The sequence below is a fragment of the Polypterus senegalus genome, chromosome 10 (assembly GCF_016835505.1).
Source record: "Polypterus senegalus isolate Bchr_013 chromosome 10, ASM1683550v1, whole genome shotgun sequence".
Classification (NCBI taxonomy): domain Eukaryota; kingdom Metazoa; phylum Chordata; class Cladistia; order Polypteriformes; family Polypteridae; genus Polypterus; species Polypterus senegalus.
In genome coordinates this window covers 176,696,562-176,719,286 of record NC_053163.1, presented here as the reverse complement: position 1 = coordinate 176,719,286, position 22,725 = coordinate 176,696,562, and the positions used below count along the sequence as shown (strand labels likewise).

The 22,725-nt window shown below is 37.1% G+C and overlaps 1 protein-coding gene across 1 annotated transcript in view; it reads left to right on the top strand.

Moving 5' to 3' along the window:
• Window positions 1–22,725, top strand: part of lrrc40 (leucine rich repeat containing 40) — a 36,707-nt gene continuing 13,982 nt past the window's right edge. Inside the window, exons 1-8 of the mRNA XM_039767828.1 lie at window positions 1–418; window positions 7,563–7,744; window positions 8,264–8,337; window positions 13,076–13,205; window positions 16,120–16,243; window positions 16,818–16,960; window positions 18,491–18,663; window positions 20,263–20,353. Of these exons, the coding sequence (XP_039623762.1) occupies window positions 271–418; window positions 7,563–7,744; window positions 8,264–8,337; window positions 13,076–13,205; window positions 16,120–16,243; window positions 16,818–16,960; window positions 18,491–18,663; window positions 20,263–20,353 (1,065 nt within the window). The 5' untranslated portion in view covers window positions 1–270. The remainder of the gene's footprint in view (window positions 419–7,562; window positions 7,745–8,263; window positions 8,338–13,075; window positions 13,206–16,119; window positions 16,244–16,817; window positions 16,961–18,490; window positions 18,664–20,262; window positions 20,354–22,725) is intronic.

Below are 22,725 nucleotides of genomic sequence, written 5' to 3'. Positions count from 1 at the left end.
CGCACGCGCGCAGCTTGAGCTACAAACAGTACTCATACGCATGCGCATACGCAACAGGACTAGTTTTCTCTTGATAAACGGAATTTTAATTTGTAACCGCGGAAAAGTTTCTCAAAGAGGTTCGGCTTCGCGGCACTGTCAGTTTCAACCTTGTGTTCCATCTACACGTGTACTGTGAAACCGTTTTATCCACTAAAGGATTGCCAGAAGAATCGAGAAATCTTTGGCAAATGAACCTGTTGGGAGTGTGAGAGGGAATCGTTAGCAATCATGTCAAGATTCAAAAGAGGAGGCGCGTTACAGGGTTCACGAGCCGGCTTTGCCAGCGCCAAAGAAGAGCCCGGTGTCCCGTATGGATTAATCAAGACAGCCAGGAAAAGCGGCCAGTTGAATTTGTCTGGGAGAGGGCTGACCGAAGGTAGGCCGGGCGCCGCGACTTGTCAGCGTGCTTATCGTTCGGTTCTTATACGCAGATCTTCTATCGCATACTCACACGTTTTTAAGTCATACGGGTGAAAGAAAATAGAAATCGATTCAAAAGGCAAAGCGACAAATGAAGGAAAACACTGAATATTTCAATATAGCTGAATTTACCATCCGTGATTAGTAAATTACTATCTGTTCTTACATGGTGACTTTCATATCAACGATCTCGTTTTTATACAGATCCATTCAAATAATTGTTTTATATACTGTATGCTTAACACAGTACACCGTTGAAAGGCCAGTTTTCAAATGACGCTTTGTCCAGGGCTGGTGGTTGACTTGGGCCAACTTGCCGATATGACGGGTTGGACGATGTTATGTAACTTTTGAAAAACATAAAAGTGCGGGCCTTAGAGGAGTGCAGGCTTTGATTTCCACCTTGTCTGTTGTTTAGTCTTGACAGTTGAATTCTGCCCTTCCTCTAGGTCCGTTCTGCATTCTCAGAAACAAATAAATGTAAACGGTGTGTGCTTCAGTAACACATAATGGAAGGTCACTCCAAAGATTAGGTGCATAGTAGGCAAATGTTATGTGTGACCAACTGTTTTTTTTTTCCTTTAACTGGAGAAATGACTAAAATACCAGATTTAAGAGAACAAAGAGGACGTACATGAGTGTATGTCCTAATTAGCCCAGCTAAGTAAGGTGGTGCAAATCCATGCGTATTTAAAGAAACTTTAACATCAGCACTCGCTTGTACAGCTGGAACCAGAAAGTACTGTAGAATGGGTATTATATGTTCATTTTTTTGTTTTTCGTCAACAAGTGGAAGACTTCCAGTAGCACAACTAGGAAGCCCGGATAACAAGGCATTACAATCATTTCTAGAAGAAACGGATGCATGTATTGTTTAACCATCACAGAAGAGATCAGATTTTTTGCACTTTTACCAGGATAAAAAAAAAATGCTGTTGTGGTAATAACCTTTATGAGCCAAGAATGTAAGAAGAGTATCAAATTGCTCTAAGATGTTTTGACGGTCTAATTTTCAGAAATACTACAGCCGTTAACGCCCAAGTTCTCACACAAGTGTCCATATTTGCCTGGTCCAACAAGCAGTAATTCTGTTTTATCAGCATTTAAGTGCAGACAGTTCATACCCATCCATTTAATTTCTGACAGTCATGCCTCTAAGTTTTGGAGTTGGGTAAGGTCATTATGGCTTCACAGTTATATAGCGATGTGTCATCAGTGTAACAGTGACAATTAACAACATATTTACAAATGATGTCACCAAGGGGATGCAGATTGGGGGAAAAAACATCAAGCCAAGAACCAATTGTTCTAGTGCTCCAAACTTTTTTCAGAAAATTCAGAGATGTAAACCTCACAAAATTCTAAATATAGGCTGGGACGTCTTACACAGCTGAAGGGTAACAGTTGCAGGAAGAAGTATGAGTAATTTAAGAGTTTGTACCATAAACCAAAACCTGAGTTCTAAAGAAAAAATGGTACTTTTCTATTATCGTGATGCAAATCGGTGGGGCCTCTGCCCCGGATACTTACTTTTTTTGGATTTTAAATTAATAGACAGGCCTACCCCAACCACAAATACTAACCTTAAAGTTAGTAGAGGTAGGGCATAGTTACCTATAGGTCCCTAATGTTAATGTCCCCTTTGGGGGTAAGGATCATGATACTAGAAAAGTACCAAAAAAATTAGTTGGTCTATAAGCCTATAGCCTGTATGACACACAAGGTGAAGAACTGCACCCACTGTCAAAGTTTGGTGTCTGGGACCGCTGTTTACACTTGTGGTCAAGTATCCAGCTTTTAAGAAACAAAAATGGAAAAAAAATATGGATTGGCTTACTGTCATCCTATATAGCATGTTTGGCAATGCAAACCACCACAAAAGACTGTAAAGCAAAAAGTGTAATAAAAATGTGTGTTCTAATTTTGATTACTGTTGTAAGGTTTTGCATTTACTATGAAAGATTTTTTAAATTTTATATATAAAATCTATATAAAATAAACTGAAAGAGCTTGGAGAAAATAACTCCAGTATAAGGCATATGACTGAAGTATTCAAATGATTGATTGAGCTGCAAAAACAAATTGTCCATTTTGTGAAAATACATGACGTGGCCTCGGGCGAAGTTCATTCTTTTGTATTTTCCATGGAAGATGGCTGGGACTAAACTTCCGATATTATTCGTAGCGTGACAATAAGTTGGACTGACTGTGAAGTGTGTAACCTCAATCATGGTGGCTTTATAAAGCAGACTACTTCATGTTGATTCAACATGTAAACATTTTCTTTTTTAATTGAGATTTGATTATCTACAACAAACTATTTCTTGTTTAGTCCAAAATGTGACATGGAATGCTCAATGGGCTTTAACAGGCCCTGTTTTTAGATAGCCCCCTACGACAAGAGAAAAAAAAAGTTTTTGGAGGGAGAGAATTGAAGAAATCTTGGGAAAGGGAATTCGGAGAGAGAGAGAGAGAGAAAGTGAGTGAGACATTCCCTTCCAGGTAGGTTGGGTGTGCAATGGGTGTCATAAATGAGGTAAATACACAAAACGGAACACAACTAATCTCCTTCGCTGAGCTCATTGGGTAGTCTGTCTTTGCCACTGCCGATACATTACAATAAAAAAGTATAGTTCTGTATATAGCGAGTAGTATTATCTATCACATATGAGATTATTTGTACAAATACATCAAAAACAAAGTATAAACTAATTAACATAATTGTAAAATAATATCTGTCCATTATCTAATTTTACAACCAAGGCCAGATTGTACAAAAGGAGTTGGACAAGCCAGATGCAGTCAGAGTCTTGGAGACCCTGGATAACTGAGTCAGTGCTAAATTGGTGAATAAAATGAAAGGACCCTTCTACCCCCTTGATTCCAGTGCTCCTTTACCTTTGGTGACTTTTTCTTGCGCAGGCAAACAATCCGGCAGTAGAAAATACAGAGAAAAGAAATGGAATAGATGAGAGTTAGTAACGGTTTATAAATATCACCTTAGTTTTTGGTACTAATAACTAACAGATGCAGTATGCACAGCTAATCGGCAGCTATACTTGGCTTATGCTAATCTGAAGTAGTGAGTCTTCAGTTTGGATTTAAGAGTGAAGAGGCACCTCTAAGGGCTCATTTATACTTCACGCTCAGAACGCGTACGCACCCGCATCATGGCTGCCACGCGTTCCCAGCGTTCATTTCACGCGTCCTCTAAGCAGGTCCTCCGAAATTAACGCGACGCGTGTGCGAGTTGCAGTACCAGCAAAAAGTCCGGGGGCGCAGTGTGATAAAAGTCGTAATGTGACGTCAGAGTCTCTGTTTACTATCTACATGTGACAGCAAGCCTCTATGGAGATCATTTGGGGATAGATGTGCGCACTTTGCTGTTTGATGAATGGCTCAAATACAGCGCTATACATTATGTAGCCGATGTGAAAAAAAAAATAGACGGCACAAAAGATGGTATGTGAGACTTTTAAAATGTATCGTGTCATTTATATATGTCTTTTTTATGTTTTAATTTTTGCAACTTAACAACAGCAACATAATGTATAGCGTTATATTTGAGCCACTGAGAAAAAAATAAAGGACACGGTGAAAACGTGTATTTTGTGATTAAAGTGGAAATTTCGCTTTAATCTCGAAATGTCCACTTTAACCTCGTAGTTTACTTTATCATTAAAGCAGACAGTCGTAAACGTCATCCCAGTTTTTAATCGCTACGAGCTTCTTGGACCTGACAGCAGGTAAAGTAAAACAATAAAAATAGATGGCACAAAAGATGTGAGACTTTTAAAATGTATCGTGCCATTATGATCGGTAATATGTGACGCTTGAATATAAAAGCACCACAAATGAATCTGTATGTCGGCATTTTGCTTCAGCAGCGGAAAGCAGCAATAGATCGCCAAACAGAACAAATTAATTGTATGATATTCCAACTCTCTGCACATTTAGAATCTTTAGATTTATACTTGATATCACTTTCATGATGAAATGCATTAAAAGTTGTATGTTACATTTTACATATAATTTTGTTTAAATAATGAATACTGTTAATAAATACACACATGGGGGTGTCACTGTGGCGGAGCGATAGCACTGCTGTCTAGCAGGGAGTTATGTTGCTGGTATTTCCTGTTTGTATTCCACACTGAGCTCCGGTTTCCTTCCAAAAATATGCAGATTTGGGGATTTGGTGCCGCTAAAATGATGCTAGTGTATGTGTGTGCTTGTATTCACCTTGCGATGAGCTGAGGCCTCGTCAAGGGACTGTTTCTCACTCGTGCTCAATGCTTCCTGGAATGGACACGTACATCCCTGGATTTATGGATTTAATCAATAAACATCCTTTTCACAGATATTGCGGTAAGGTGTTATTGGAATTTAATAGGTGTTTTAGGCAATTCACAACACAGAGAAGCCGAACATGTTCTCACCGCGATAATATCTCACACTGCCACCTGGTGGATTCCTCCAGATTTACGTAAAGTACACGCGCAAGTATAAACACTACAACGCTTGCGTAGCAGGAGCGTCCGCTGCAGCATGCGTCGCGTCGCGTGAAGTATAACTCCGGCCTAATAGTAGCAGGCAGACCATTCCACAGCTCTGGGACCCTGTAACTTAAAGCTCAACCTTATTTTATTAATCCTTAGAATCCTAAGTAGGCTTGCATTTTGAGGTCTTAATGTGCAGGTTTGTAAGTAATTATAAGCTCAGATAAGTAAGCAGGGCCTTGACAATTTAAATCTTTATATGTTAAAAGGAGAATTTTACAGTCTGCACTAAACGTAACCAGGAGCCAGTGTAAGTACATAAGAACTGGAGTTATGCATTCATATTTTCTTATTTTTGTAGTAATTCTGGCAGCAGCATCTTGAAAGAGCGATTTGAAAAGCCAGTGAAAACTGCATTTCAATGGTTAGTTTTACTATAAATAAATGCATGTGTTTGTCAGTATCCTGCATATTTAGAAAACTCTGTAATTTGCCATTTTAAGATTAAAAAAAAAACTATTGTGCAGGGCTGTGGAGTCGGTAGATAAATGCTCCGACTCCTCAGTTTCTAAATCTTCCAACTCCTCTGTATGTATATACTATGCTAATGTATTTTCTACATCCATTGAAGGAAAGGAAGGCAACATACATGTCATTTCACCACAGAACTACTGGCTAGGAAGCCAACACTCTACTATAATGCCAGATTAAAGACAAACACAATTGATTGGCGGCCGCAGATTACGGGTGTCCACATGGACAGGCAGATCCAGCTTGCCGAAAATCTCGACCACCGCCCCCATCCAAAGTAATGTGATGCCTCTGTCTGCTGCAGTGGCTGTCTCCTCTGTCAGCCAGCCGGAAGTTTAGTGCATTGTGTCACTCACTTGCCAGCTGATCAGCAGAACGAGCCTCTGCTGGAGACGGGTAGGGAGATCTGTGTTCTCAGTTTCCGCCCCTTCACTAGCACATAGCGAAGGGGAGCCGACGGAGCTGAGAACACACCAGATGATTTTTCAGGCGTTTGACGCGTGATGACTCGTTGAACGGCCGAAAAATCGGCAGTGCATCTGTAAATGTATGGGGGGCTTTAGGCTAGGTTCACAGTTCCCTGTAACAGTGGAACACGACACAATGGAAAGCGGTGCCGCACCTTACCTGTGCATTACATCCCATATAGTGACGCATACAGTCAATGAAAAGCATGCTTCATGGTTACTTGACATGTTCGTTTTGTGGTAACATTATGCACTGCATGCATTGGGCTTTATTCTTACAGCAGAGTAGTAGTTCATTATGACTGTTTGTGAATTGGGACATTTCAACTTACTTTTTTAATTCCCATTTAAATTTAGTAGGAGTAGGAGTCGGAGTCGGTTAACTTTTTGCCGACTCCGACTCCAGGTACCCAAAATTGTCTCCGACTCCGACTCCACAGCCCTGCTATTGTGGATAGTTTTGTAATGTGAACTTTAAATGACATGCTAGTGTTCAAGATAAGCCTAGATTGCATTGAGCCTAGATAGAATTCTATCTATCTATCTATCTATCTATCTATCTATCTATCTATCTATCTATCTATCTATCTATCTATCTATCTATCTATCTATCTATCTATCTATCTATCTATCCTGTGTATGTGTGTAATATATATGAGAGCGAGAGAAATGTTTGCTGTAAAGCCCAAAATGGGTGTTAATTCAGTGATTTGAATTTGTTGCCAATCCACCAATTTCAGCAGCAATATTTCCTTCTGAATTGGGGAAACAAAGTGACATTCTAAAATGGCAAGGGGATCCAAGCTAAATGTTACAACTAAATCTTCGATAAATAGTGTAATTGATATTTGTGTGTGTGTATCTGGAATAGCAACATTTAGATGCTTAGGATAGGGATATTTGACTTAGATGAAAGTGAGATTGTGTGGTTTATACTGGAACATTTATCAAAATTTTTGTTTTAGTTTTTATTTGTTTAAGTACATTGAATACTGACGTGGTTCATAGCATTGCAGTGTTTCTATTGGTCTTTAAAAAGTTAGTGGAAAAATCTTATTTATTAGAAATCCAATTTAATCTTGATCAATCTGTTTCCAGAAGGGCTGCGAAATGTACAGTTGAAATCAGAAGTGTGTGCAAGCAAGGAGGCCTACGAATCTATCCCAGTTACACCAGTTCTGTCTAGAGGAATGGGCCAAAATTCCATCAGCATATTGTAAGAAGTTCATGGAAGGCAACCCAAAATGTTTTGCTCAAGTTAAACAATTTAAACGCAACGTAGCCAAATATTAACAAAGCGTGTGGAAACTCACTGTAGTTGTGATATGGTCAATAAAAAGTGAAATACTCTGAGGTCTGTGAACATTGTTGGAAAAAATTACCTTTGCCCTGCACAAAATAGATGTTTTAAATGATATGCTAAATTTCTACCATTTTATTTGCTAGTATAAAATCTGTGGAGGGGTAATAAAGTGAGTTTTAAAGATTTCACCCTAAGCGACTTCAACTCTACTAAGGGTCAAACACATACCATAAATGTGCTGATATGTAAAGTTTTACATTTTTAGGTACGGAAATAAATTTGTCACCTGTTTTCCTGCAGTTCCTCCGACTGTTTGGCGAGTGAATCTTGACACTCCTGAAGAATCCCGTAGCAATGTCTCCTTTAGCTCAGATGATCGGTGGTGGGACCAGACTGATCTGACAAAGCTGATTCTTGCATCCAACAAGCTGCAGTCCCTTTCAGAAGATATTCAGCTTCTTCCTGCTTTGACTGTTTTGGATGTACGTAGAATTAATTATATTTCTGTAAAATATGTAGGTGACTTTTTGGGGAGGCATAGCCAGATATTTTCATAGGAAGTTTTCTGTTAGCCTTCATTTATAAGTGTTTTTGTGATCTGTTATGATTGTAATTTGTTATGCTAATCAGTTAAACTTGATTTTTTTTCTTATGAAGCAAGCACACGTCTAATATGCCTAGCATGCTATATTTACTAATACACTATAGTTAAAGTAAATTGCAAAATTACATACAAGAAACTCAAAAGTACAAACATGTCATTAAACACTCACCATTGTATATCAATACAGTATCAGAAGTATCAGTATAGTATCAGAAGTTTTGAATTCTAAATTTTATGCAAAATTAACTAATAATGAAAAAGCCCCTTTTGTTTGATAGAACATTGTGTGAGCTTATTCTAAGTTAAAATAAGTGAGAATGTTGTAATGCATAGTTCACAAATTCTGCTTAATGATAATAAATCAGTGTCTAAATTAAGTATATTTTTGTCAATTAAGGTTCATGATAATGAACTTGCCTCCTTACCTCAGTCTATTGGGCTTCTTGAAAATCTACAGAAGCTTAATATCAGGTATGTTTTTTAATTTTTGAAATGCATTTATTTTATGCTAGCTTTGCTGTAATTTTTTTTTTTAAACTAGTAGATCTATCACAGGTCTCTATTTCAATATGGAAATGTAAAAATTTTTTTTCCCACTCCTAAATGAAAAGCCACATTGACATACTTAAGTTTGATCGAGACTAAGGTGAAACACTCTGTCCAGGCAAAGAACATGTACCATAACTATTCTATTGTGAAAGAATACAGTGGTTTAATTTCAAAAGGAAAATGGAAAATACAAAAGTCTGCCTCGCCGTTAAATCAAGTCTGCCTCTTATTACAGCAAAATATTAGTTTTGTCATCACTTTGTTTGGTGCCTTTAGTCCACGGAGTCCCTTTAAAGAATAATATGCTCTGAAGCATGAAGAGTTGCTCATCCTTTTCATTGTCTTCCCCTTTGCTCCCAGCATGTCGTGTTATGTGTAGGTGATGTTGTTTGCTTTGTTTTTTGTTTTTTTCCGCCAACCCCAGGTTAAGACACCAGAAGGAGAAGGACATGCTCAAGAGGGACCCTGGAAATCCATAAGATGAGGATCTCTCAGTAATGTCAATTCAGCCAAAATACCACACATCCACTTCTGTCACATGACATGGAAAAGGTCTTTCAAAAAGATCTAAAACACTGTTTGTATAAAACAGAAAGAAGGAACCTTGCTATGCAATGCCTGTTGCACCTTTTACAACTAAGTTTATTCCCTAGTGGCTGAGGAACACATCAGTGGTTAAACAAAGGGACTTGTGGCCTGAAAGCACTGAAAAGTGTTGAAAAACTAATATTTTGCTTTAATACGAGGTAGGCTTGATCTTAAGAGCAAGGTATATTTCTCTTTGAAATAAAAATATTTTATTTCTTTGCAATGTACAATGATGCACATCCCTCACCTGATTATAGGAGCATTCCACTTCTGTCATATCTAAATATTTATTGTGAATTTTATGTAGGGGGGAGGGGAAAGAAATTAGTTATTTAAATTTCCGTTCTGAAATTAAGACATTATGATAGCTATAGATGTACTGGTACAATTGCAGAAAGCTTCAACCTCAGATTTTATTGGTGTTATTTACCTTTGGTGTTATTTCATCAGTTCACATCCTGCTATCTGTTAAAGGAAATGTTTAACAGACTTGTCTACTGAAAGTCTGCTTTAGCAAAGTAGTTTATTTTAATAGTTGGGAATGTTAAGAAACTGGTATTTGTGCACTCATATATTTTGAATGTAACACTCTTCAAACTGAACTTCATTTTTAAATTTTATTGTAGTTAATGCCTTATTTATTTTTTTTCCAATAATACACTTACTGAAACTATTTGTCCTCACTGCTCAAAGTTAGAAGTCCTTTGTATCCATGCCTTTTGCTTATGACACACACTACTGATTTTCAGAATAATATAAGATTTAACTTTAGTCTTAAAGTTAGAATCATCCTATTAGGATCCATGTATCCATCCATCCATCAACAAACAGGCAATAAAGTGTAAAACAACATTATATGTGCGAAATCAACATCTTTTTGTAAGGTAAATTTTGGCAAATACTCCAGTAACATTGTCGATATTGTAATGTCGTGGTTTCTAATCCCAATCGTAGGAACCGTTTAAGTTTTTGTTTTCTTATTTATTCACCTTTCTCGGTGGTGTTTGCTCCCTTAATAGTTGTCCTAGTAATAAGTGGAACAGAAACAAGGGCAAACAACATAGAATGTTGTAAGACTGCTTCTACTTCAGCATCAGATCCACTGACAATGCCACTAGTAAGAATGCCTTAAATAATCAGAACACCTGCTAAAGCAGGATGAAGATGATCATGATAATGTCAAATCTTAAAGACTACTAAACGCTCTCCATGTAACACACACAAATGATTGCTACATTCCAATCTAATTTAACATACAGTAAAACCTTGGATTGCAAGTAACTTGGTCTGCAAGTGTCTTGCAAGACGAGCTAAAATTTTTAATAGATTTTAACTTGATAAACGAGCGAGGTCTTGCAATACGAGTAGTACGTATACGCTTTGTCTGCTGAGCGTCACGTAATCACGACTGAGCCGATGGTTCTTCCCTCTTTCACTGCGGGATTGTGGGTAATCGTCTCCCATGCTTGGTTTCAGTCGGCGTGCGTCACTCATATAGTCAATATCCGTATGAGCGTATACTGTTTACTATAGCATTGTGACCACGTGTGTTGTGTTGTAACGTGCGAGTCCCTGTCTTGCACCCAAAAACACTAGATAGATAGATACTTTCTATCTGTCTATCTATCTATCTAGTGTTTTTGGGTGCAAGACAGGGAAAGCTGAATCTCCGTACTTTTGCAAAACCTGCTTTATTCAGCTTGAAACAGGAACAGCACACTTATTTATCATAGCTTGATCTACCACTCCACTCCACACAGACACAGCAGTCAGGAAGGGTCATGACCATGTAAGTGGCCAAGTAGTCCTGTGCCCTGCATTTATAATGTTCCTTGTATCACTCATCGACAACAGGCGCTTATAGGATATCTGCAATCTTTTCGGATTTGCTTTTGCAGTGAACTACTACAGAGGTGGGAGCCTGCGGTTGCTTCAGGACACTTTTCCCCATGGGGGGAATCCTAAAAGAGTTTAGAAACCTTATAGTGCGTAAAGCATTTTTTTATTTTGTGTCCAAGTGTAGTGACTCTTCAGGCAAGAGCAACTGTCATTGGAGAGGTATCTTTTTAAAGTCGCCAAAAAAAGAAAAAAATTCCAGTAAGCCAACAGATAGCAAGGATTCCGTTAGTTAGAGTGAAATTCGTCCTACACAATAACCCTCCTCTCTCTCATCTACCTCACACCAGACGTGATTCTTTTCAAAGGTAAAGTTCTGGTTAATTTGTTTGATGTATTTTTACTTTATATTTTGTATTAATCATTTTTGTATGAATAGTTTTGGGTTGTGGAACAAATCATCTCAGTTTCTATTATTTCTTATGGGGAAATTAGCTTTGATATACGTATGCTTTGGATTACAAGCTCGCTTCCCGAATGAATTACATTTGCAAACCAAGGAACCACTGTATACAGTTTTGAAGTTTCTGGACTAGCCTGTCATCATTCTTTGTCATTTTCCCTGGTGTCTTCTCCATTCCTTAGTGTTGTACTAGGATACAAGTAGGGGAGCAAATTCCATAGAAGGGCAAATTAGTAGGACAGAGAGACACACACTCTTTTTATTTAAATGCAGAGTAAGGGAAGGGGAATGAAAAACCAGCTATTTAAATGATCAACTTGAGGTAAAATGATTGTAATTCGCTGACTGCGAAACCAGTTGGAATAAAAACTTGAAGCCATAGTGGTCCCCAGGACTGGGATTAAAAATCACTGTGGTAGAATGCAAGAGAAATATTAATGAAAAATCAAAAAAGTTTGGGTTACAATTGCTAAGTGCCATTTAATAGTTATGAGTTTAAAAGGAAAAAATCAGTGAAGATATTTATAAATGGGATTTTTTTTCAGGCTCTTATGGACAATATGGCACCTTTTCATTCCAGAGTGGATTTTTAAAGGTATCTGTGGCTGATATTATGCAGCAAGTAGATGTAGTCAGACAGAGCTCTTTCTTTGGATCAGTGGTCTCAGAGCTAAGAAGGAGGCTGATGTGTAGATGCCATGGGTTCTTTTTCAACTCTTTCTAGTGATCCTGTGGCTCTTGATGAGGGTTGAAATTCTATATCTGGAGTGTGTAGCTTATTTGGAAATGCTTAGGGCTTATTTTCCAGCACATTTTGTAAGAAATGATGAGATTGGTTGGAAGAGCAATCTCCAGGATGGATTGGGCAGTTTTTCTCTACCTGGTGTATGCTTAAATGCTGTACTGCTGACAGCAAAGCTCTATTACACACAGAAGCAAGCTGTTCGTATGTTTTGTTTAGTGTATCTATAATAGTTGACAATGTGGGGGAGATAGCTTTCTTCTGCTGTCTTACACTAATTGCTTAAACCTTGTGAGATCCTAGGTAATATGGATGACAAGAAATTTGAAGTTTCTGGCCCTTTCTACCTCGGTTCCATTTATCTGAATGGGTCATGGCTAGTTTAGTTTTCTGAAATAATCATTCAGATGCTTAATTTTGCTGAGGTTCAGGATGAGATTGTTGACTGTGCAGCATTTTGTAAGATTGACCTCATCCTCACAAGCCCTTTCATCATTTTCTGTGATCTGACCTATTTGTTAATGGAGGTAGTGTTGTTTTTTGGCCTTACAGTTGTGGCTGTAAAGAGTGTAGAGCACTAACCAGCTTTAATGAATTTCTCTGCAGCAAAATGTTTATGCTAAGCTTTAAGCTTATATTGAGACACGCTGGTTTGACTGGTTAAGTAATAATACAGAATCGAGTCCTATGAAAGAAAATATAATTAAAAAAACAAACATTTGGGCGTATTAAGCTAATACATTAAGTAATCACTTTCAATTTGACATCCTTAGTTTTTTCAGACTAAGAAGCAGATATTATTGAATTGTTTCTCTGTTATCTTATCTGCCCTCAAGTGTTACTGGCCCTTTTGGTGTAATTGGCCAATGAGGTGTCATTCTAGACTGTGGAAATGACTCCTGTATATTATACTATGCCCCTATCGTGAGTGACATTATTCTTGATATAATTAGCAATAATCATTCTAGCATATTATGACCCTGAATGTATATAATGATTTTTCAAAGTTTTAATATTTTGATTTAACACAGCCATAACAAACTGAAGGAATTACCAGAACAGTTCTGGAATCTTAAGAACCTAAGAAGCTTACACTTGCAACAGAATGAACTGAAAAGAATACCAGAGGAAATAGGTCAGTTGACCCTTTTGGATGAATTGGTAAGTTAGCTTATGCTTAAATATAAATCTATGTGAATGAGATTGTATTGAATCAGTTTCCCTGTATTTATTTACTACTTCTTGCTGGTACCATATTGAATTATCCTCTGATCATTCACTTTCTGTATGGTACATTCCTTAACTGTAAAAAGACTTGAACCACAAGGTTTCATGGCGGTAGTTTGCAGTTGATCTTTTGTTTCCCATTTACAGCAGAAAACATGTAAACCAGAATAAGTAACATAATAAAACTCTTTACTGTGAAATTGTGTGGTGTTTCTGAATGTAATTAAAAAGGAATACCATTTTTCTGAACATTGTATTTTGAGCATCGTCCATTATCAAGTACATTAAAAAAAAAACAGAGGGCCATTCTTGTCAAAGTAACAAATGTGAAGCCTACAGGCATTGTGGCATTTTCTATTTTCAATTGTAAAACTTTTCAAAGGCAAACTGCTTTTTTTTATTAAATATGAAGTATTTAAGTAATCTTGCAAGTAACAGTCTGGTAAAATACTCTAAATACCCCTCCCTAATTGTTCCACTGTTCCCATATAAAGAGTCGAATTTTAAAAGCCTAAAAGTTCAAACTGATTCGAAATGTAGTAATTGAATTATAATTCCAGTAAAAGTTAACCTTTATGCTAGTACAAGAGAGTTGTGATTTTTATGTTGAAAGATGCTTATCTATAGTTTATTTCCATCTTTGTTATTTAATACGAGTTGTGTAAGCCCGTGGTATAAAAAGCGCGGTCTCCTAGAAACTACTGAAATCATCAGCAAAAAATTGAAATACAGAGTCAGCGGCTTCATTTTGCGGACATGCTTGCGCCCTTGTCTATCAACAGGTAAGTGAGTTTTTCTCCAGGTAAACTTGGGCCCAACTTGCCGGCACTTTGAGCTTCTGTCTGTAGCCTCGCAATTATTTCTTCTTCTGACTCATTAACTTGTGGCCGCCTTGCCGGTTCTTTGAGCTTCATTTCTGTAGCCTCACACTCCCCGACTTCCGGGCTGATCAGACAGACATACACACACACACACACACACACACACACACACATATACTCTTCCATGCGTAGACGTTTATACAGTCATATGAAAAAGTTTGGGAACCCCTCTCAGCCTGCATAATAATTGACTCTACTTTCAACAGAAAAGATAACCGTGGTAATGTCTTTCATTTCCTAGGAACATCTGAGTACTGGGGTGTTTTCCGGGCAAAGATTTTTAGTAAAGTAGTATTTAGTTGTATGAAATTAAATCAAATGTGAAAAACTGGCCGTGCAAAAATTTGGGTCCCCTTGTAATTTTGCTGATTTGAATGCATGTCACTGTTCAATGCTGATTACTTGCAACACCGAATTGGTTGGATTAGCTTGTTAAGCCTTGAACTTCATAGACAGGTGTGTCCAATCATGAGAAAAGGTATTTAAGGTGGTCAATTGCAAATTGTGCTTCCCTTTGACTCTCCTCTGAAGAGTGACAGACAGCATGGGATCCTCAAAGCAACTCTCAAAAGATCTGAAAACAAAGATTGTTCAGTCTCATGGTTTAGGGGAAGGCTAAAAAAAGCCATCTCAGAGGTTTAAACTGTCAGTTTCAACTGTAAGGAATGGAATCAGGAAATGGAAGGCCACAGTTGCTGTTAAACCCAGGTCTGGCAGGCCAAGAAAAATACAGGAGTGGCATATGTGCAGGATTGTGTGAATGGCTACAGACAATCCACAGATCACCTCCAAAGACCTGCAAGAACATCTTGCAGCAGATGGTGTATCTGTACATGGTTCTACAATTCAGCGCAATTTGCACAAAGAACATCTGTATGGCAGGATGATGAGAAAGAATCGCTTTCTGCACTCGCACCACAAACAGAGTCGCTTGTTGTATGCAAATTTAGACAAGTCAGGTTCATTTTGGAACAAAGTGCTTTGGACTGATGAGACAAAAATTGAGTTATTTGGTCATAACAAAAAGCACTTTGCATGGCGGAAGAAGAACACCGCATTCCAAGAAAACACCTGCTACCTACTGTCAAATTTGGTGGAGGTTCCATCATGCTGTGGGGCTGTGTGGCCAGTTCAGGGACTGGGGCCCTTGTTAAAGTCAAGGGTTGGATAAATTCAACCCAATGTCAACAAATTGTTCAGGATAATGTTCAAAGATCAGTCACAAAGTTGAAGTTGCGCAGGGGTTGGATATTCCAACAAGACAATAACCCAAAACATAGTTCAAAATCTACAAAGGCATTCATGCAGAGGGAGAAGTACAATGTTCTGGAATGGCCATCACAGACCCCTGACTTGAATATCATTGAAAATCTACAAGATGATTTGAAGCAGGCTGTCCATGCTCGGCAGCCATTAATTTAACTGAACTGGAGAGGTTTTTTATGAAAGGATGGACAAAAATAAGGCTATAGGGGGCGTCTAGAGGCTGTCATATTAGCAAAAGGAGGCTCAACTAAGTATTGATGTAATATCTCTGTTGGGATGCCCAAATTTATACACGTCTAATTTTGTTATGATGCATATTGCATATTTTCTGTTAATCCAATAAACTTAATGTCACTGCTGAAATACTACTGTTTCCATAAGGCATGTTGTATATTAAAAGGAAGTTGCTACTTTGAAAGCTCAGCCAATGAGAAACAAAAATCCAAAGAATTAAGAGGGGTTCACAAACTTTTTCATATGACTATACAGTATATAAGAAGTATGCAGTGTTGTTGTAATTATTATATGGTTTTCTCTTTTATTTCAGGTAAGTACTTTACCCTAATGTAAATGTTTTGCATTCATATTTAACATATTCTTATGTTTTTGGAATTTAATAAAATTTATTTCAGAATTCAGAGCTGAGATTTACATTTATGTTTTAAAGATTGTGGTCTTTAACTGTGTTGTTGTTTATTTAGGACCTTTCAAAGAATCAAATTGACGATATTCCAGACGATGTGGGTAAACTCTGCAATCTAGTGAAGCTTGATCTGTCCAACAATAAACTAAAAACACTTCCATCTGGAATTAAAACACTTAAAAGTAAGGTTTTAGATGTTTCAAACTTCTCAATTCAGAGGCTTATTTGTTTTTTTTGTTTGTTTTTGCGTGTGTGCCTTTTGCTGTTATTTCGAGACCCTATAAAAATGATTTGTACATTCTTGTTTGGATCCATGTCATAACTGTAGTGTGAATTCAAGCTGCAGAAATAGGCTTAATACGGTGAAGAAAAACATTTAAAAAAAAAAAAAAGTTTTTGTCTTCTAAAGCAATAAACATTTTGAATTATCATAGCTGTAGGAATGTTGCTGAGATCTGAATTAGTATTGTTAATGCTATATGCTGTTAGAGTTTTTTCTTATTTGTTGAAATCTCATGGAGGTATGTACTGAAAGCAACATAGGTTGGTATACTTAAGCTTGTATTTATGTAATTATGAGTCTTCTTCTGTGGAGGGGAAAGATCCCAAGTTAATAGGTCTACCTGACCTATGAAGAGTTTTAACTAAAAACACTGAAAATAACTTTTTTAAATACAGTTTTTAACACATTCCATTACAGGAGGGCAGGTTAACCAAAATAGTGGTGTTCCCACTATGTATAATTTTATTTTTTAGGTTTGAAAATATTGGACTGTACACATAATGAATTGGTAAGTATTCCACCAGAGGTGGCACAGATGGCATCTTTAGCGCAGCTTTATCTAAGGCACAACAAGCTACGTATCCTTCCGGAGCTTCCTTCCTGTAAACTGCTCAAGGTATCATTCCTTGCTTTTAAGATGCATTTTTATTTTTTTAATAAAATTTCCTAAAAGTATAATACCTGCTAGTCTGTCTGTCTTAATTTAAATTTTTATTAACTTCTGATTTGTCGTAACCACAAAGTTATCAGCCTGTCCATTTGGATAGTCTACAAAACCACAGGGCCTTCTAAATAAGGTTTGTTGCATTACAACATTTTGTGTTCCTCAAAATTTTTAAAACATAGAGATAAGTCTGGGATGAAGTATGTAAAGTGTTTAGTTATGCGTTCTCCCTTGATAGACATTTTTTCTTTTGTTTGTAGGTGGTATTTTTTTTAATTTGCATGAACTAAATAATATTAACAGAAGTCATTTTTTATATGCCATAATTGTTTCAAGTGACTTTTATCAAATGAAATGACATTGAAATAAAAACACTTTCAATATAGGAAAGTGAAACTTTCTAACCAATCTGCGTTGTGAGAAGTTAAGCAAAATTGCAACTTTTATTGGCAATCTAGAAAGATTACAATATGCAAGCTTTCAAGGCAACTCGGGCCTCTTCTTCAAGTAAGCTGTATTATAGTGCTATAACCAATCTGCTTTATTTAAACCAGTAACTTCGTTAACTAACATTTTAATATAAGATAAGAGGGGAGACACTGTGTAAGGATTGCTAAAAAACTATATTAATTTCAGGCTGCCTCACCACTTGCTGTTTCAAGGCTTAGATAAATATTGCAAAACTATGTTTCAGAGGCTTTTTGTCCCTTTCAGAGTAGTCTCCCTTTATTTCCCACCTCCCCTTAGCCTTTATAGGACATTCCCCTATAGTCCCAGAGCTCAGACATATGTCATGATAATCACATAGCCCTGCTGTTTACAGCTGGAATTTATACTCTTAGACATCTGCCTCAGTGCAGAGACACTTGAACTATTTCCTTGTATATATTTAATTACTGTAGTGAATGTTTGGCTTTCTTAACAATGATGGATGCTGTGTTGAACAGGGTTTTATGAACGGATTCTGAAAGCCCACTACAGAATGAGAGAGTTCTCATGACTGATGTGCCATTTTATCTAAATCTAAATGGTGAATTATTATTGGATTTCTCTGATAGTCCTGCAATCTCCATAATTAATAATTTTCTAAGTAAGAATGCTCTTAAGTTTACCTGAGAATAGTTGCTTCCTGTAGCATCAGGCATATTTTGTCCCAATGGAACACAACCATGATAAAGAATTCTATTTTCTTGCTTTAATTTAAGAAAAAAAAGTGATTGATTATTTCTTACCCAAATTTAATGGAAAAAGGACCATATGGAAACAATTTAAAATTATTTAAAGTTATCGGAGTTCATTTTTGTTTTCTGAATGAGCAGTACAAATCAGCAGCTCGGTTCTATCGCAAGTTGTGTTCATATTTTATTCAGGTAAAACAAAAAAAATAGGTTTCAGACAATATTATTATTTAAGGATGAATAGTAGTCTATGCCAATTTTAGTTGAATTGTTACTCAGCTTTTTCTCTCGCAATTTCTAACAGGAGCTTTATGTTGGCAACAATCAAATTGAATTCCTGGGAGAAGAACATTTAAAGCATTTAAGTGTCATCAGTGTGTTAGAGTTGAGGGATAACAAACTGAAGTCCATTCCAGATGAAATAACTCTTCTACAAGGATTAGAGAGACTGGATCTCACTAACAATGACATAAGCAAGTAGGTGTTTAACAGGCTACCTATTTCTTTGATGATTTCTTTAAGGCAAAATAAATACCTTTATAAGTGCCAACTTTATTGAGCCCAGAATACCTGCAAAGGTCTGAACATTTTTGTAATAATTTATGCAAAGCAAATATCCATTTTCAATTGTTGTATAAAAATATTTGGACAAACTATATTGGTTGCAGTATCATTAAGAAATTTTTGCCCCCTTATTTTGCAGTTAATTTAGATCACTTCGCAGAGCTCAGTTTATACTTTGAAGAGTCTTTTTCTGCAGATAAATATTACAGACAAATAAAAACTACTGCTATACAATATTTTAATTGCAATGAAATGAGAAAACTTCCTTTGATTGGCACTGTATATAAATCGTTTATCTAGCTTTTCAAGTGATGACGTGATGAAGGAACTGATTATGAAGTGTCTGTGTTTGAACATGCTTAATTAAGAGAAACGGTTTTGCACTTTTTACTTTTGACAGCTAATAGTATCTTTCCACACTTTAGAAATGTCCTCAAATCCCAGGGTTGCTCTCCTTTAAAGTAATGGTTTGCCTAATGTAGTATTTATTTCAAAAATTAATACTTGTTAGCTACTATATCTAACAAACACCATCCATTCTTACTGTTGACATTTTATCATGAACTGATTGGCATGTATATGGCTTAGTGCTCTGAGCTTCCATTTGGTGAAGAGCACTATACAAAAATAAACTGTGGAACTGAAATATTAAATATAAAACCAATAAATAGTCTCTTCTAGTGAGAGTGCCCTTATGATAGCCCTACTAATTCCAAATAACAGAGGATGCAAAAATGTAAAAAGAAATGGTAAGCTTAGTAAACAAAATTCCTATGGGATGTATGAAAACAGGGAAAACAACCTGGAAAACTTTGGCAAAAAAATAATCATTTTGCACTTCTGAGCCAAGTTAAACAGATCTTGATTTCTGTATGTCATATTTGGTGGTTGTCTCCCTCCCTCATTCTTTCTCTCGCACATAACCCCGATTTCTTTTCCTTCCACCAGCTGATTATTTGTTCCAGTACTGCTGATGCTGCACTTGGTTATCCTCTGATTTCTGGCAAAAGGTGTTCAGAATCCTTATATTGCATTTCTCTACTTTACTATATATTGAATCCTTTAGTATTATTGCCTGGGTAATCTCAATATTTAGAAGACAATAAAGAATATATTGCAGTCTTTGGATAAAGGGAACTTTTCAATAGAAAGTTAATTTATGACTATAACCTGAATGATTTAATTCACTTTCTTTTGAAATGGGCCTGAACAGCAATATTTTCTTTTTTTTTTTTTTCTTTATATTAGTTAGGATTAGTATTTTATCCTGAACTTAAAATAAGTTGTTCCTATCTGAGGGTAACTGGTATGCACCTGAATAGCTAAACTAAAATTTTTCTAAAGAATCTTTACATAAACTAGCAATGACCTCAGGTTATTTTTTGAGATCTAATGCACAATGTTATCCTGAGATATTGGATATTGTCTTTTTTTATCAAAAGTATGACTGGGAAGTATAAAATTCTAAAAAGTAGACTTTAATCATTTTGAGCCTTGAGTGTTTTTTTGCAGTTTGCCTTATGGATTAGGGGATTTGCCTCAACTGAAAACTCTGTCACTAGAAGGCAATCCTTTGAGAACCATTCGTAGGGATCTTCTTACTGTAAGTGCAAATAACTCAAATCAAAGATATTCTTATTTACAATATTGAGACATTGTTCTAAAGAGAAGGTGTCTTGCTCCCTCGGTTCTTGTGATGCAAATGTAATGGATACTTGTACTAAATAGTCTTACTAGTGTGGATTTTTGTTTTAGTATTGTAGAGTATAGCTTGGCAGTGACCAGAAGTACAGGCAGTAGTGGATGCTGTTAGGAAAAATTGCAAGAATTATGCATGTTGTCACTTTAAAAGATTGGGCATATATGTTTTATTGTCACATTGAGGTATTTCTTTCAGAGCTCATCCACTTCAGGGACATAGTCAGATAAGAGAATGCAGTAGGAATATTTGAGCAATGTAATACAAGCACCCTGGCTCTGAGGCTAGGGATCTGCACTGGCAATCGGAAGGTTGCCGGTTTGAATCCCTTAAATGCCATTAGGGACTCTGCTCTGTTGGGCCCTTGAGCAAGGCCCTTAACCTGCAATTGCTGAGCACTTTGAGTAGTCAGAAAGCGCTATATAAATGCAAAGAATTATTAGCTCTTTAAGTGGCACCACAGTCCCCTATATTCTGTTTACAACCTACCAGTTGATTATGGTACATCCCAGGCTGGTTCTGGTTAAAGTTCAGTGAACGTTTAAATTGGTATGTAAAGTTGGACAAGGTTCAGTTGTCAATTAGAGGATTCACCAGAAAATCGGGAAAAGAGGGGTAGCAGGTGTAAGAGAAATTTTTTGCGTGGTACTGAGGAGGTTAGTGGACCAGTCACCCCACCAAATAGACTACTTAGAGTGCCTTGAGGTGGGGTAGCCCAGTCAGCAAGAAGAGTTTTCTCTTTATTTTGTACTTTGCCACTTCATATCAAGTGTGTTTTTACACTTGCAATACAATGGGCCTTCGTTGTGCCATCTGTTAATCACATGCATTGGAATTACTATGTAACAAAGTAAGGATGTTTCTGTATACAATATTTGTGGGTGGGTATTTTTTTTTTTTTTTTAAAAACCAATAGACCGGCAGTGTGGTGCAGAGTAGAGGTTAAGGATTTGGATTTAGGACTTCAAACCCTGAGGTTGTGGGTTCAAATCCCACTACTCACATTGGGTGACTATGACCAAGACTTTACCTGCCTGTGCACTCACTGAAAGTGCAACAGAAATGTAACCAATTATGCCTCAAATGTTGATCGTCACTTTGGGTAATGACATCAGTCAGATAAGTAATAATATTCGGTCACTGAAACTACTTACTCTTGAACATGCTATACACAACTGCTTATGAGTAAAACATGCCATCATTACATTAATTTCTACCTTTCCTAGTGTCCTGGCTTTTGTTGTTGATCATTGCAAAACAGAACTTTACAGGAACGTGTCTTCATCTGAATTGAAACAGGTAATTAGTGGGAATAATGTGAAATTTGAGTGTGTTATTAGTTTACAGTTTTCATTTTACATTGGTCATTCAAGTACAGGATTTCTTTTCATGTTTATGGTCAGATGTGTCCAGTCCCCGTTTAAAGGCAACAGATGTGACTGTATAATGAAGAGCAGTGCTTGAAGTGGGTATATAAGTCCAAGTACCCTATGTGATTCACTGATTGTATTAACGTGAAGAGCGCAGTTCTGTGTCTTTGAGCATCGTGACACAATTTCTATGGCTTCCACATTAGAAATACAGGCACAACAATCTAAGAATAATGTTGTGGTAATCTATGAGCCACTTGTTTCCAACACTGCAACCTGGGGGGTTGGAGGTAAATGGAGTATAATGGATAACCAAGATGATAGCTGGTATGCATCTAACAGTATCGGTAGTCATCCTCAAAAGACTGTGCTTTTGAACCATTGAGCTTTGCATCTTCCTTAGGCTGGAGTTATACTTCACGTGACGCATGCTGCAGCGGACGCTTCTGCTACGCAAGCGTTGTAGTGTTTATACTTGCGCGCGTACTTTATGTAAATCTGGAGGAATCCACCAAGTGGCAGTGCAAGATATTATCACGGTGAGAACATGTTCGGCTTCTCTGTGTTGTGAATTGCCTGGAACACTCATTAAATTCTGATGACACTTTACTGCCATACCTCTGAAAATTATGTTTATTGATTAAATCCATCAATCCAGGGATGTGTCCATTCCAGCAAGCATTGGGCATGAGTGAGAAACAATCTCTGGATGAGGCCTCCGCTCATTGCAAGGTGAATACAAGCACTCGCATAAACTAGCGTCATTTTAGCGGCACCAAATCCACGAATCTGCATATCTTTGGAAGGAAACCGGAGCACAGTGTGGAATACAAGCAGGAAATACCAGCAACATAACTCCCTGTGAGACAGCAGTGCTATCGCTCCACCACCGTGACACCCCCACGT